Source organism: Strigops habroptila, chromosome 3 (assembly GCF_004027225.2).
Source record: "Strigops habroptila isolate Jane chromosome 3, bStrHab1.2.pri, whole genome shotgun sequence".
NCBI lineage: Eukaryota > Metazoa > Chordata > Aves > Psittaciformes > Psittacidae > Strigops > Strigops habroptila.
This window is the reverse complement of record NC_044279.2, coordinates 66,514,059-66,530,407: the sequence shown is the minus strand read 5'-3', so window position 1 is coordinate 66,530,407 and position 16,349 is coordinate 66,514,059. Positions and strand designations below refer to the sequence as shown.

Genomic DNA, 16,349 nt, shown 5'->3' with positions numbered 1-16,349 from the left:
GGGAAATGGAGGAAGAGATAAACAAATCTGAGCATGGGGTTTCTGTTCAGGCAGCCAGCACCATGCTCAGGTAGAGAAGGTAGAAAGTGTCACTCAACACTGAGCACTAAAAATGTATGAAAAAGAGATAATTTTTTTTTCATAGAAAAGGTGCCCACCTCTGGTTATCCCTCTTTGTGTCTTGAACCTCATTTGCCCATAGATCATGGCAGCAATGTCTCCTAAGTCTCTTCACAGCCACATTTTTCCCTTTGGCTTTGTCTGCCCTACTGAAGGTGCAACCCCAGCTCCCCTAAAAGCAAGGGTCTCTCACCCCTGGTCTTTGGAGACAGCTCACTATAGGTTGCATTTGAAGCAGCTGAATGTACTGGTATTCCCTGTGCTATCTGTGTGGGGGACACAGTCTAATCATGTCCTTACAGGAACCCTAAGTAAACCAAGCTGGGGCAGGGAAGGTACAAGAGTCTTTGAAGAAGACTGATGGCAGAAGATGAGGTTGGTATTGTGCAGCAGGATTCTTTGTGGCAGTAGGATGACATTTGTGATTGCCAAGTGACAGCAGGTACTGCAACTGACACAGCATCCCATGGCATCCTTTTGTCTTCAGCAGCAACTGGGGGGGACTCCCTCAAGTCACTTCTCCCTGCCCACACAAGTCCCTCAAGTCACTTCTCCCTGCCCACACCAGTCCCATTCCTGCCATACACACGCAAACTCACCATATGTGTCTCTGTCCTTCCCTTTCAGAAACCCAGACAAAGGGATCCAGTTCCTGATCTCCCGAGGCTTCATCCCAGATACCCCCATTGGAGTGGCACACTTCCTGCTCCAGCGGAAGGGCCTCAGCCGCCAGATGATTGGGGAGTTCCTGGGCAACAGCAAGAAGCAGTTCAACAGGGATGTCCTAGAGTAAGTGTGGAAACCTCTTCCCCTCCTCCCTGCACTGTAAAGGAGTTGCGAGCTCGCTCTGTTTCTGTCTGCACCAGCAAGCACCCCATCCTCTATGTCCCCTCCATCTCTGCTCTGCAGGAACTTCACCATTCCCACTCCCTATCTGGCACCTCTCAGTGCATCTCCCAGCAGTATATTTCCTCCTTAATATCAGCAGCCCTTTCATTTCAGTCTCTCCTCAGAGGGCTTGTGATCATCTAGCAGGAGCTCAGCACTGTCAGGTAGTAGAAGTAGTGATGCTGGGAGGTTTTGTGACTGGGAAACTCTGTGACTTGGGTCTTACCCCATCCAGATAAAGCACCTCTGGTGTGTTCTGGGAAATACTAAGAGGCAGAGGAAGAAAAATACCTGTTCCTTGCTGTGAGACCAGCAGCAGGTAGTGAATGGTGTCCCACACCTGGTTCTTTTTCTGTCCAATTTTGAGATGGGTGGCCTTTTCATTTTGTCCACTTGCATTGCGGGGATAATAACAGGAGAGTTGATCCTGTTTGGAAATGCTACTCCCATTGGAAATGAAAAGCCTGCAAAAGGAAGCTTGCTATTAGTGGTTTATCATTACCACTGCAGTCAAAGAGCACTGAGGAACATCCCCACTCCGAAAACTCCAGTGGGCTGAGCTATCCCGTTTCTGAACAAGATCTCAGGCTTCCTCCATGCTTCTTGATGGATTGTTCCCTTCAATTCTCTCACAGTGACTCTCTCCTGGTCACACAAGCCATGCTTATCTCAGCGTATACCTCTCTCATCTTTTGAGTCCTGCAATTTGGGCTGCAAAATGCTGTGAATACCTGAGACCTATACCACCTCAGTGCCTGCCTGTTGCTCTGCCTTCCACGTTGTTACCATTGCTGATTTGTCAGCCCCCAGCACCACAGGAGCAGAGTCTGAAGTGTTGGGGAGAAAAACATCTTACCTGTTCTTCTGAGCAATGCCCCAGATGACAGGGTTCTGCAAAGATAGGCCTGGGGAAGTGAGATGAGCCTTGGTTTCCTCCTTGGTCCCAATCTACTTCAGATGAGGGAAAAGGAGAAAGCACAGCTATCTGTATGATAAAAAGGGGACATAAGGAACAGGAGACACCACCTGCCCACCCTGAGAACTGCTGCAGTGAAAGCAGGGTGAGATTGCACCCTTACACCAGAGGGTGAATGTGAGGGCTGCCATGCAGGGTAATGTGACCTGTGTAGTCAGGAGACAACCACCTCATTCAAAGACCCATTTCAATGGATGACCAGCTGGGTCATTCTTTTATTAAGCAGAAGCACAGTTCTTATTGAGAGCTGTCTTTCCATTGTGCAGGAAGCCCTTTGCACTGGATCCTTCATTATATTCTCCCATCCTCCAGAATGTTCTTTATCTCCCTTGAATTTTGCTGTGGTTTCTCTTGAGCCGAGCCAAAAAGAAACCCTAAATCCAATACACACACCACTTTTACTCCAGGGAAGTACTAGAGGGTGCGAGTTCAAGAGCCAAATCTGGGCCCAAATTTCAAAATTCATTCCTGCTGCAATTGCTGCTTATTGCTGCAGGTACCTGACCTTTGGTCCAGCTCTTTTTTTAATATACTGTATGGGTTGGGTGTTGATTTGGCCAGCAGCAAGACACAAGTTCTCTCCAGTCTCTTCATGCTGAGAGCTACAATTAAAAGTAATTGCCTCTTTTTCTCCAGCAGGCAATGTGTGGGCTGCTTTCCCTGACAGATACTCTGCTGAAGTCCAAACCTAGCCTCTGCACAGACAGGGAAATATTGCAATAGCAATAGGCTGGCACTTCCCTGTAGTCCTAAATTTGGCATCATCCCTGAGAATGACCATGTTCTTCTGCCTCACATGTGACTACAAACTCTGTATCAGCAGCTCCTGAGAACAGTCCCTATTGCAAAGCTTGGTGTCTGCCTCCCAGCCTCCACACCCAGGAGCTGCTATGCTGTGGTTGCCCAACTTTGCATGTTGCAGGAGGTCCGTTAAAGCAGGTGGCCCTACTCCATTGTGCTCATTACTCTCAGTTTCCACTGCACCTCTCCGTGTAGCACTCAAAATGTTCCATGAAAGAGTGACCCAACCATTCTATTTACAGATGTAGAAAGCAAGGCTCAAAGATGGGAACTGAGCTGTTGAGGCTATGTGTACATGGACATATCTTGGACATGAACTTTGTGTACATGGACATATATCAAGCAACTGAGTCTGAATTAGGAGTTCAGACCTGTATCTGATCTCTCTAGGCAACAGTTGATGTTTTTGCACTAACAATCTATGCTGCCATCTCCTCTTCACAATAAATTGCTGATTCGTCTTCCTTAAAGGCAACAATAAAAGTAGACATATGATATACACAAAATGTTCTAAAACAGTAAAGAAAACCACACACATTCAGCTGGTTGTAGCTGTGGTGTTTGCAGGTACTTTCACTCTCTTCCTGTATCAGTTCTGAGCTTGGGGATAGCAATGGTTGGTGGTTTTCCCAAGCAGATTTTCATCAAGTGCTTGTGAGAGCTGGCCGGGCAGTGGCTGCACACCCAACGGTGTGACATGCATGGAAACAAAGCATTGCCAGGAGAAATTATGGCCTGGGATTATCACCCTGGATATTTTTCCTGTCCCTTCTGCTGGAAGAAGAGGGCTGGCAGTGTAGTACATTATGCTGGCATTTCCAGTGCACTATAGCTCAAGGGCTAGTCATGACTTTTGAGCCGTTTGTGTGGGAGCAAGAGACAGCTCAAAGACCTTTTGGCATTTTAGAACAAAGACATAGTCTGGTTCTCATTCCTCATCCAATTCAAATCAAACTAGCTCAGGAACACTGGCACATGTTGAGAGAATGGACTCCACAAGGGCTGTCTTGCAGTTCCCACATCTACCTACACTTAGCAATCCAGCGGCATTCACAGCAGAGCACATGGCAGACAGGATAGCTCCTACAGTAGCTTCTGCACAATTTTCCCAATGCCACAGCCATTTCTGTGGCCCAAGTGGGCAGAAGAACAGGCTCTGCTAGTCCTGGCAAGCTCAAATGCCCAAGCAGGGTGGCCATGAGCAGGCAGTAGTTGTTGGGCAGGCTCTGACCACCTGCAGTGAGCAAGCCTTTATGTCTCTGCCCTTTCACATCCCAGACCTGACCCTGGAGCCTTCTTGGCCCATCCTCTCCCTCCCAAAAGCAATTTCAATTATTGATGCCACTTGCTGTGTTAGCTTAGCTTTCGCTCAATGTGAAAACTTGTATTAGAATTGTGTATTGTAAGCATTGTCTCTACTGCAGCCAGGTTGAATTAACCCAGATGCATGAATAAATAATAGGACAGCTTTTAAAACATCTGCAAAAGTGTCAGCCTCCCTTGTGCATTTGGAGGCAGGGCAGAGCTGCCGGGGTTACAAACTCCAGACTCAGCTGTAAGTCCAGCCACAACACTGTGCTCTGCAAACTTCTCTTGGCTTCTACAGGTATTGAAGCAGTGCTAACTGACAAACAAGCCAACCACTGCCTGTTCCTGGAGTCAGGCAACAGAGCTCAGGAGTGTACAGTAGTATCTGATACTGTGGAGATAATCCCTCTTTGCTGCTCACCTAGTAAATGTAAAACACCAGAGGAAGTGCCATGCTGGTTGGAAAGCCTCTTACGTGTACGGGCAGGGTGGTGGGTAAGGGTAAGTGTAGTATAAGGCTTGAAGACTTTGGTATGCAATTTTGCCTTCCCACACCAGCGTGCCCAGCACCTAAATGCCCTCAAGTTATATTCTCCCTTCCATCTTCCTACTCTGTCTTTCAACCTTTAACTGGTTTTCTTGGAACCCAGAAAAGATGTCTGGGTAGCTCACAAGTAATTCATAGAACCATAGAATCAGCGAGGTTGGAAAAGACCTTCAAGATCATCAAGTCCAACCGCTACCCGAGGACTGCCAAGTCCACCACTAAACCACGTCACTGAGGGCCTCATCTACACGGTTTGTGAACACTTCCAGGGACGGTGATTCCACCACTTCCCTGGACAGCCTGTGCCAATGCCTGACTACCCTTTTGGTGAAGAAATTCTTCCTATTATCCAGTCTATTAAACACACTAGCCAGAGGAAAGGAGAGAGCAGGGGATTATAGTATCTAACTATAACTGGGACACATGCTTTGATAACAATAAACTGCTCAGGCCTGTATGTTTCGGGAGATGCAGTATGTTGTTTTCTCTTGCAGAAAAGGCTTCAGTCTTTAAAGGTAGGATTTATCTCACGTATTGTTAGCCACCACCAAGTTTAGTGTCTTCTATCAATTTATGAATTCCTTTAGTCAATGGAGAGACACAGATACCTCAGGAGTGTTGTTTTTCTCAATGTGCTAGTTTAGGCTGGACGTACAGCTTTTAGGCGTTTTATGTTACAGGTGATAAATCCCATCTGTAACCAATTTGAGCATCCTGCAGTAACAAACATTTGCTATGATCCAGCATCCCCCAGTAAGATCCGTTCTCTTCTCCTGGGAATCTGCTTCCAAAACCTGCCTTGAAGCCAGTTAGGAGGAGTCACTGGGGATCTACTGCAGGGTTTCAGTGCCTACCAGTCTAGAGAATACAGCTGTAGAGAGGTAGCTGGGGCAACTAAAGCGCTGAACTGGTACTGAGCAGTTTTGTCAAATTTGCCCAGCAAGTACTACAGAGAAATCATTTTGATACCTTGAAAAAGAGGCCCAAGGCATTAACACATTTTTAATATGAGACACATGATCATTCTTGCGTTCTTTCTTCATTCCTTTCTTTTGTATTACATGTTCAGGTATTGTTTATTTCTTTTTGTGCACTCTTCATTCTCTGTTTATTTGCTTTTGTTCTCCTTCATTCATACTTCCCTTCCCTTTAGTTCGTTCTTCCCCTCCACCTGTTTCTGACTCAGGAAACGCTTCCATTTATAGTTCATTCATGAACAAGATAATGTGAGTGATGTCATGAATGGAGTTGGCTGTGCTGCTGGTACTTTATGGTGTGTGTTCAGGTCGTGGGACTTGGAAGTGCAGAAGTGACTGTTCTGGTGCGTTCGCTGCCAGAGGAGAAAGGGGCAGGGATTCAAGCAGAAGAGACATTGTGCTGAGTCGGGGGCTGGTTGGTATTAGACTGTAAGTTGCTGTTAGACACACTCTCTCTGTGGGTGAGCAGCTTTCCTGTCCGTCAAGCATGTATTGTCTTCTCTTTCTCTCATGGGAAGTCAGGGAGAGGAAAGCTGCTCTTAGGAGTGTAAGTGCAGAGCTGGAAGCCCAGCAAAGAGGCTGTCTCTCAAAGAAGTGTTAGATTCCTCTTGGACTGGCAGAGTGAACTTGTCAGGTTAGCCCAAACTAGCCTCCTTTCCTCTTCTCTCTGAGGACATTACAAAGGATCAATGGGGGACTTGCATTACAAGAGGATTTGAACAGTGCAGTGCTGCAGCTTGTGCTATGGAGCAAGAGATAATGATGTGATAGAAACAGGACAGAGGGAAGAACATGTTAGGCAGTCCTGCCCTCCTGCACAGATGAAACGTGCACAAGAGCAGCTTTTCTGTTCTAGATTTGCAAAGACTGAATGTGCAGCTTGAACCTGCCTAGCTGTGCATGGAAACAGTTGTTTCCCTTGTCCCCTGGGGGACAAGGATTCCTAGCACTCCTTGGAGGGGAAGAATAAGGCTGGGCATAACCCTCCCCTGAGTGGCCAGTGTGCCTGGAGTGGGACCAGCTCTCCACCTTGCAAGGCAGCTGTGGTGCAAGGCATGGTATGCCAGGCAATTTCTTGCTTAGGAAGGAGTGGATGCCCAAGTGAGGAGCAATGATGTGAGCTACCAACAACCCTGGGAGGGCAAGTAGGCATGACTCAGCCCCAGAAGAAAACAGGCAATACATGTAGGGCAGCATCCCCCAGAAAGAGAAGACTGGTGTGGGCCATGGTCTCCATTGTAAAGACTACCCTTACACAAGGAGGGTAGGATTGAGACACACACCCGTACCTGCTGGTGCAAGGAATCAGCGAGTCCTGGTCACTTTTCTTTCTGTGAGCCTCAATTAACACCTGCAGGGCAGCCTCCTCCCAGGGAGCTGAGCTCTTCCTCTGCAGACTACCCTAAGCATGGCTCATCGTTCAGAATGCTCGCAGGATTAGGGAAGCTGAGAAGAGGGATGGTTTTTATTAGTATCTTTGTGCCTTACAGTTTTAAACTTTCCACCTGGCTGCCTCCCCCTTTGCTCCCTCCCTGAGCGTGGGCTGCAGGTTCATTACAGACACTTTTAGTTGCAGTCCAGCTCCTGCTTCATTGTCACCTGAGTGGAAAAGCTGGAAAATAGGTCATTATGCTTCGGCAAGCAGATCCCAGCCCCACACGATACAGCTGCTTCCTGCCTTCACTGAACCCTCTCACCACAAGGCTCTTTCGCCATGCTTAGCCCTGTGCTAAATCCTCGCAGATCTGATGACACTATATCCACCTCCCTTTGGGAGATCTATGCCCTGCACACTAGGAGGCATCATGGCCACCTCTGGGGTGGTAGCTGAGAATAGTGATCCAACTAGGACCGCGCTTTGGACCTGGCACTTGGCATGCAATTCTTTGCAGTTGTGAGATGTCTGCTTGCCAAGTGCCTCAGGACAGCCAAAGCTCCCAACGTACACAGGTGGTAAAAGAGCCCTCAAACTCCATCACCTTGTTTATGGGGCAGGATGTCAGCACTTTTCAAGCTCGCTTTAGCTACATGATCCAAACATCTAAAGCCCTGGTCCTGTGGGTACCGGTCAAAATGCATCTCTGGATGCACTGTGAGCTCAATTTGCGTGTCGTGTTGGAAGTCTGTGGGGAGGAAGGAGTTGAAACAGGAGGAGATTTTATACGGTGATTACTCTGCCCCTGCTTCATTATCCTTCAGGCGTCCTGGTGGTCCTGGAATAGAAGTGTTCCGCTGTTTGTGCAGAAATTAACTCGGCACTGGTTTTGGCACATGCACGTAAGCTGCTGGGTTATTGCTTGGATGCAGAGAGCCAGCCGCTCTCAGCTCAACCTTTGTCTTGTACACTGGCAAATCCAGTTCTGGGGAGAGACGCCCCCCTTATGCACATTGCCTTTTACATTGCAGCTCGGGAGGCTGACAGGATCAATGTACTTTTTGCAGTATGCTTGCCAAGCTATCCTGTATCAGCTTCCAGGTTCTCTAGCTTGGAAAGAGAAGACCTCCTTGCTCTGGTTTCAGAAAGTTGCATTGCATTTCAGGGGAGTTCTGACATAGGCACCACAGTACATTTGGAAAGTTAATGGGAGTCTGTGCAGGAATCTGAGGTCAGGCAAGGCAACAAAACTTGTAGCCACCTAGAAGAGGAGCAGAAACATGGCAGCCCCATGACACAAGGCTCTTTGTCTCCTTCGGTGGTCTTTGCTATGTCAAATTTACTCACCAAAAAACATCAGGCAACTGTGATGCACCATTCTCTCTGTCTAGCAGCAGAAAGTAGCAGCATAGCTGGTGGTTCCTCTAGGAGCTATTCCTCAGACCTTCAGCACAGGCTTTGTGAAATAAATCAAATGGAATCTCATGCTGACTTTTCTCGAGTCAAACTTTCTTCCTAATCTGTCCTTTCTGCCTGGTCAACTTTTCTCAGGAAGCAGGATAGGGGGCATCCTTCTTTGGATTCCATTCCTTCAGATGGAAGGGACTCCCAGGAGTTCGTCCTAGAATTTACAAAGCAAACCAGCATCTGTCAGTCCGTGAAAGAAACTCTCAAAGGAGAAGCTGGGCATAACTCATGTAGCAATGCCTGTTTGAGTTTGAAAAAAGCTATAAACAGCTGCCTTGTCCTACTTGTCCTAACAAAGGCTTGATGCTTTCTGTATCAAGGGCATTGACTTTATTGTTTGATATCTGCACACAAAGGGGAGGATGTGTTAGAGCAGCCTGCGTGGAGTGGGAAGGATTGATCAGTGAAGGAGGGAGTGAAAGATACACGATTTAATGTTGGTGGATTAGGGTTACTAGGGGGACCTCAGCAGGTCTCACTGGTGTGTGCAAGGACTCTGCTTTCACATGTCTGGAAGCAGACAATAACAGCAAAATCACTGGGGTCAATGCCAAGAAACATCACACATTGGCAAGTATTAAAAAATAATAACAAAAGTCCAACTGCAGAGGTGGTTGCAGCTGTGAACACAGTAATGACTAACCAGAGAAAAAGTTTTCTTACTATCAAAGATAAATTCCAAGAAGCAGAATGCCTTGATGTCAACCCAAGGGTCGTGTGAGTATGAGAATGAGAAAATAAAAATAACAAAGGAAAGAGGCGGGGGGGGGAAAGGTTTTTGCTGTTGCCGGCAAACAAATTTGTGAATGTTTCTGCAGTCCACCCTTTGGAGAGGAAAAAAAGATTTCATGTAAGATTTCCTGTGAGAGCAGCCCCATTGATTCTCTGCTCTTGGTCCTCACCAGTTGTTCCCACATTTTGATTATATGAAGTTTGTGGGGGGACAGAGTCCATGTTTCCTAGTTGAAGTTGTAACGACTCCAACCTTAGGAGATACTGAAGACTCTGTGTTCAGCCAGAGCTCTTGGTAAGTTATTCTGTGGGTGTCACTCCAGTTAAGCAATGATACCTGAACTCTTGATCAGTAAGGGAATGGAGGCCTGGAGAGACATCCCTGAGCATTTGAACCCTATCCCTTGCACAGTTGAGACATCATGCATCAGATTTTCATTCTAGCAAGGCTGCACATGGCATTCAACATCCTAGCTCACAACAGCCTGCAGCAAACTGCAGCACTCTAGGAAAGACCAACAGACATGTCCCCAGTTTATCACAGAAAGGAAGAAGGAAAAACTGATGACAGCACATCCCTTGATTAGCAGAGGGTTGCTTGGGAAATCTTCCAGATAATCCTAGGAAATGGAAGGATCCAGAAGAGAACTAATCCCCTTCTCCTCTATTTTCCCTGTACCACTCCTCATACAGTCTCAGACAACCTATATTAGGGAAAAATTCCTCCTAATCTGAAATTTGGGGTCAGTTTACCATTTACAACATGAGAAAGCAAACCAAACACAATACAGAGGATAATATAAAGGTGGGGGAGGGTGAGTGGGAGGAATAGTATTAGCATCCAAGGTATATAGAAGCAGAAAATATGAAGTCCTTGAATTTTTAACACACTTGTAATGTCAAGGTGGTGCCATATGATTGAAGATTAGCAAATTAGTAACTTCACATTTAAGGAAGGCTTAAAAAAATTGGGATTTTGGCACCTGTTAATTTCTTGGTCTGACAGAATGTCAGCTTTGAGAATTTCTTTATGGGAAAGAATAATGGCAGACAGGAAGGTAAATGGTACATACCAAAGCTAGTGGAGAGTAGATTAATTCAATGTCTTTGTTAAGACAATAATAACTGGTTTTCTAGACAAGGGACATGCAGAAGGTAATTCTAGACTTCAGCAAAGCATTTGACGTGAGAAATTATTAGTTGAGAGTGGAAGGGATAGAAATTAGCAGAGGAATCATAAACAGGGGAGAGAATTGGCTGATGCAGACATTAGTGCCTACATACTCTGCTGCAATGGGAAGCTGGGCCTAAGGGAGGTTATGAGCAGAGTTTTCTGAGTCTAGGCTTTTGATTAATGATTGCAGTAATGACCTGGACACAAAAGTAGGAATATGCGAACAAAATGTGCGGAAGCCACATGGGGAAGGTGTTGTCATTAAAAATGACCAAAATATCATGCAGTAACAGTAAGAACTAGACTATTTGACTAATACAGAGAGCAAGAACTGTAGTAGTAGGTTTTGGAGACTAATGGTAGGACTTCTGTAAGATGAGAATGCTTTAGTGGGAAACAAGAGAGGTGGAATCCCTTCTTTGGGTATCTAAACTGGCTATGAATTACCAGTGTGCAATGCATCACCGTGAAAGGAAAGGTGATGATACCAGATGCATGAGGTGAAGGATTTCTAGCAGATAACAGGGAAGCATGGCACTGAAGTATGGTGGGAATTAAAAAGATTGTGTGGAATGGGTAGAAATGTGTAAATAAATAGGGGCTTGTACAGAATTAATTGTTGGGGACTGCTGGTGTTTGGCTACATGGGCAGAGTTTTATCCAGCCTTGATGTTACAAGCCAGTAGATGTTGAAATGTTATTTCTGTACAACAGCTTCCATTTCCTATTTTCTCTGAGCTGGCTCTGGTCTTTAAAGACATAATGAATGTTGTTGTTGCAGTGGTTGAGTGGGAGTGAAGAGGAGAGGGCAAGTGTAGGAACAGCCGAGTGAATAGAGATAAGAGAAGGACGGATAAGCAAGTAGTGAACAAGTGCATGTGCTGAGAGGAAGGGAGGAATGGACAATGTGTGAAGGATTACCAGATGATAGGAAAGGCAGAAGTAGATGGATCTAGATCTAGGTTGATATTGGTATCAATATAGATGTCTAAATATCTATGTCAATATAGATGTCTAGATATCTGTATCTATACAGATAAACATCAATACATACATATATATACTTTGTATATATAAATATATATCCTGTATATGGTATGATATGATATATGTATATATCATGGTATATACATACGCATATATATATACATAGTTAGACACAAGAATTGCTCACCTGCTGTAGAATGCAGGAAACACTTGTCTGAAATTACTGCCCATTATACTTGTGACCTGAGCAGCTGTAGTGATGGCTCAGGGCCTTTCCTGTGGTATTTCCCTTGGGAACTGAGGCTTGGCACCACAGTGAGCATCCTGCCTGGCATCCTCTGTGGGAGAAGACGCTGATGAAGGCTGTGTCCCTCTCCCACAGCTGCGTGGTGGACGAGATGGACTTCTCAGGCATGGAGCTGGATGAAGCCCTGCGGAAATTCCAGGCCCATATCCGTGTTCAGGGGGAGGCGCAGAAGGTCGAGCGGCTCATTGAGGCGTTCAGGTAAGAATCAAGAGAATGAGCCCTGCAGCCGCACTGCTGCAACCAGGTGGAGGCAGAGAACACACCCAAGGCAGAAAGCATGCAGCAGCCGTGGAATGAATGGCCAGGGACCTCCCTTCCAAAGAAGGTGATCACAGAGGAGCTTCTGAAGCATGGAGTCCTCTGTGCCAGTGCTGCAGCAGAGCCATGTCCTTGTCAGATGTTCCATGGCACGAAGGGCACAAAGGACTGAAGTGAGGCCAGCCCTGCCATGTCTGCCAGCAAGGGACGCCCTGTTCCTTGGTAACTCACAGGAAGAGCAGTACTGGGGCTTGCAGAGATGCTGGGTTGCTCCTTTGGGGCATCCAGAGGAGTGCTTTGCCCTTAGCAAAGGGCTGGAGTAGACAGCTCCTATATTACTCTTACATAGTCATACCAGCTTGAGCAGTCATCTCTAGTCTCACTTGCTTTTTTGGTTCCTGAGAACAAGCAAGCTGAAGTTTCAGTGGCCTACTTCAGCTGTTGGTGGATAAATTTGCCTTGAGAGAGCAGTTAGTTCCTTCTCATTTGTGTGAGAGGTGGAATGAAAGCAGTTTGATCCACTTGTGATGAAGCTGTTGCCACCCTGGAGCAGAGGACTGCCATGTTCCATGTTAAGTGTGTGCATCCCTCCTGCTGCAGCCAGAGGTACTGCATGTGTAACCCAGATGTGGTCCAGCAGTTTCACAACCCGGACACCATCTTCATCTTGGCCTTTGCAATCATCCTTCTCAATACGGACATGTACAGCCCCAACATCAAGCCTGACAGAAAGATGATGCTGGAGGACTTCATTCGCAATCTCAGAGGTGAGAGTCCCGCTTTGATTTTTTTGCCCTCTTGCTGCTCTAAACTCTGCCTAGGTGAAAGCAGCAAAACTAAAGTGGAGCTGCCTTTCTCCAGGGCTGCTGCTGTTCCCTGTGAGCCAGACATGGAGGGCCCTTTGAGGTGTCTTCTAGGATGCTGGGGAAGGGGAAAATGTAAGCTTTGTTTTCTGCAGAAAGCTGTCCAGTCTTATCAGAAACCAACCATTTTCCTTGAGAGATGGTTTCATCTTTTAATAGATCTCACTGCTTGGAAGCAGTCCATTGTATTACATTTTCCTATTGTTCAACTCCATCCTTCTTAGACCCTGCTGGATTGTGCTAAACAAGCCATTCCTCTCCTTGCAGCTTTGAATACATAAACACATTTTTCTTCTATTCAGGCTAAATCTTCCCCTTCTTAATTGCTTGCAATTACTTATAGTAACTGTAGGCATGACAGAGTTCAAGCATACATTACCTCTTTGCAATTTCTGATACATCAGTTCCCCAAATCAATTTTCTTCTGGTTTTCAAGGTCAGTCCTTTCCATTCTGGTAATAGGTTTCTAAAAGCACTTTTTCAGATGTGGTCACAACATACTCATATATAGAGCCACTGCCTCCTCCTTGTTTTGAGATCTGCTAATGCAGCTTAGTATTGTTTGGCCTTTTTTACATCATGTCTAGACAAACTGTTGTCTGATTTCCCAGCCATGTTCACTCCTAGGTCAGTCATCTTCCAAGTGTCTCTTCCTGCACATCTGCAGATCCCTCAAAGTTTTTCCAGTATAAATCCTTGTTTAGATTTTGAACTTCTGTGAATTCCTTTGACCTGTTTCTTTGTCCTGACTGCTGTTCAGAACGTGTTGTCTCAGCCTCCCACACCTTCCCCAATTTGTCATCCACTTCAGACTAGTATAATGCGACAATGAGGCCCCTTTTCAATGAAATACTGAATAGGGCTGGTACCTGCCATCATCCCCTCCCCTTTGCTATTACAGCTGATAGCACTAACTGAAACAGGGGTTTTTACGTTAACTTACACTTAACATTGCTTGAAAATCTGCCAGTTCACATCACAATGAATTCAGCCAATGTGAGGATCACTCACTTCCAGTATGTAACACACCACAACTCACTAGAGAGGGTGAATGTCACCCCATTACAGACAAGGGGAGACAGATCATTCCAGAATCACCTGCAGGCCAGTGCCCAGGTCAGTGGCTTCACCAGCCTGTGCCTGAAAAAAGACAGAGTACTCAGGCTACATTTGCAAGGATGTGGGTGAGGGAGCCAGGAAATGATAATGCCTCTCTATTCCTCAGCAGTTCGTCACCTGTATCGCTCAGGGTAGTACATCTCAAACCAGAGAGCTGGAGGGAAAACAGAGAAGATAAATATAAAAAGACTGGAGGAATTCAGTTCGGAGGAATTCAGTTCAGAGGAAAGACTGGCAGTTCAATTTGTGGTGTTTGGCTCAGGGAAAGGTAAAAGAAAACTTTTCCATCAGGCTCTGCAAGGATCAGACAGCAAAATTTGGAGAATTATCTGAGGAGATATAAAAGAGGAAAGGACGAGGCCAAGAGAGAGATATCACAGACAGTGTAACAGGAAAGTATTACTCCTAGGAGACATCACAGAAGGACAGTGAAGGCCACCAAGCAAACAGGGGAGCTGATGCTTGCATTGGCAGGAGGAGCAGCTGAATCTCATCATAGATCTCCTCCACATCTAGCACTTCTGATGATACGAAATCAATGCAGGGGTTGCTGCTGAGTGGCCCAAGATATATGAATGTGAAATTGTGGCTATAAAACCTCAGGGAGCGCATGGAAAGGAGCCACCATGCAGAGCAGTGGAATAATGAAATCTTCTGCATTGGCCTTAGAGATGTCAGTCTCTCCTGCTGGTGCATTAGGTGTGTTAGGACAAGAAAGAAGACAGCCTAAAGTGAAGTATTCCTCTTTCCCTTCAGCCCTCACAGCACTACATAGTACAGAGGCAGTAGCTGCCTGTCAGGGACCACTGATTCTTCCCTTTCCTTTTCTCCCTGCCTAGCCTGCACAACAATTTCTGTGTTTGGCAGGGGTGGATGATGGTGCTGACATCCCACGAGAGCTGGTGGTGGGAATCTATGAAAGGATCCAGCAGAAAGAGCTAAAATCCAATGAGGACCATGTCACTTATGTCACCAAAGTGGAGAAGTCCATAGTTGGAATGAAAACGGTGAGCACCTATAACCCTGCTGGCACCCACTCACCCCTCTTACCCTGCCTCCTTCCCTGCCCTCTTTTCTGCCTTTTTCCTCTATGCCCCTACTCCTTTTCTGTAATACTTCCTTGCTTGTCTTGATGAATTCACTCCTCTTTTCTCCAAACACTTTCTTCCTCGCTGTCTCATTCTTTCCTAATTTTGGGGGATCTCCTCAGCCAGAGTTTAGAGTATGTGGTGCAGTAATTGTTTGCCCAAGAATCACACTGCAGGTCCTGCCTGCCAATGCAGGTCTTGCCTGCCAATGCTCCAGTGATAGCTCTGCAGTGTTTCAAACTTTTAGACCTTGCGAGGGTGTAGGGAGAGGAAGGCAAAGTGATAGAAAACAATTTCACCCGTCTGTCTCTAAAGAGTTCCCTAAGGATTGCAGGAGTTAAGAGACCCCCAAATGCAGACAGCTTCTTTAACAGTAACCGAGGTGTAATACAAAAACATATATACTGTTCACCCAAAATGAGCAGCATAATTTCTCAAAGCCCAGGAAACCTGCAGATATCCAGTGGATTGAGGGAGGGTGAGCAGTCACCTACTGATTGGAAGCCACAGGTATAGGAAGAGAGGATGTGTGAGCAATAGGGATTGCCTATAGCCTGTCCCACTCCTCAGATTTATACAGATCACAAAGGCATAGCTCTCTGCTATTGCACCACCAGGAAAAGTGATGGTGAGAAGTGGTGGTGAGAAGATGATTTGTGTGGGCAGAGTGGGCAGAATTAGCCTGTGCTACTGTCACTGGGCAGGATTGCACCAGCTGAAGGTGGGGGAGACCCACAGTGGCACCTCCCTCAGCCTCTGCATGGTCTTGTGGGTCTTCTGCAGGTTCTGTCTGTGCCCCATCGACGCCTGGTCTGCTGCAGCCGCTTGTACGAAGTGACTGATGTGAACAAAGTGCAGAAGCAGGCAGCTCACCAGAGGGAAGTTTTTCTCTTCAATGACCTGCTGGTGGTGAGTGGTGTTTGGGCACTGCAGTGACAAAACTCGCCCTCATTTCTATAAAGAAATCTAAAAGCAGTCCACAACATCCATTTCCCCCCTCTCCTAAGGACAGCCTGGTCCATTGATATTGTAAGACACAGCTCTGGATCCTTCACTGTTAAAAACCTACTAAATCTAAAACTCCTCTAACCCTTTAAAAACCAAACTATCACATCCTACAGCCATCCCAGCAATGTCACTGTTCTCTCTCATGCCTTTGCCAGCAGGGAGGTTAATTTCATTTCTTTCTTTGTACCATAGTAGACAGATCCCTACCATGCACTTTAAATCTTCCCTGCCAAACACTTTAAAAACACTGCCTTCTAACATTGCAAAGGCTGTAGGAACTAGATATTACTTACTGGAGCCCCAAATGTGTATAGTACTTTTAAACCTTACAACTGAGTTCAGACAGGTACAAGG

General features: G+C 46.2%; 1 protein-coding gene across 5 annotated transcripts in view; it reads left to right on the top strand.

The window, feature by feature from the left end:
- Positions 1 to 16,349, top strand: part of IQSEC3 (IQ motif and Sec7 domain ArfGEF 3) — a 104,057-nt gene that overhangs the window by 74,408 nt on the left and 13,300 nt on the right. For all 5 annotated transcript variants that reach the window (XM_030478739.1, XM_030478734.1, XM_030478737.1 and 2 more), the window contains exons 5-9: positions 748 to 909; positions 11,735 to 11,857; positions 12,518 to 12,684; positions 14,767 to 14,906; positions 15,771 to 15,896. In XM_030478739.1, coding sequence (XP_030334599.1) covers positions 748 to 909; positions 11,735 to 11,857; positions 12,518 to 12,684; positions 14,767 to 14,906; positions 15,771 to 15,896 — 718 coding nt within the window. The remainder of the gene's footprint in view (positions 1 to 747; positions 910 to 11,734; positions 11,858 to 12,517; positions 12,685 to 14,766; positions 14,907 to 15,770; positions 15,897 to 16,349) is intronic.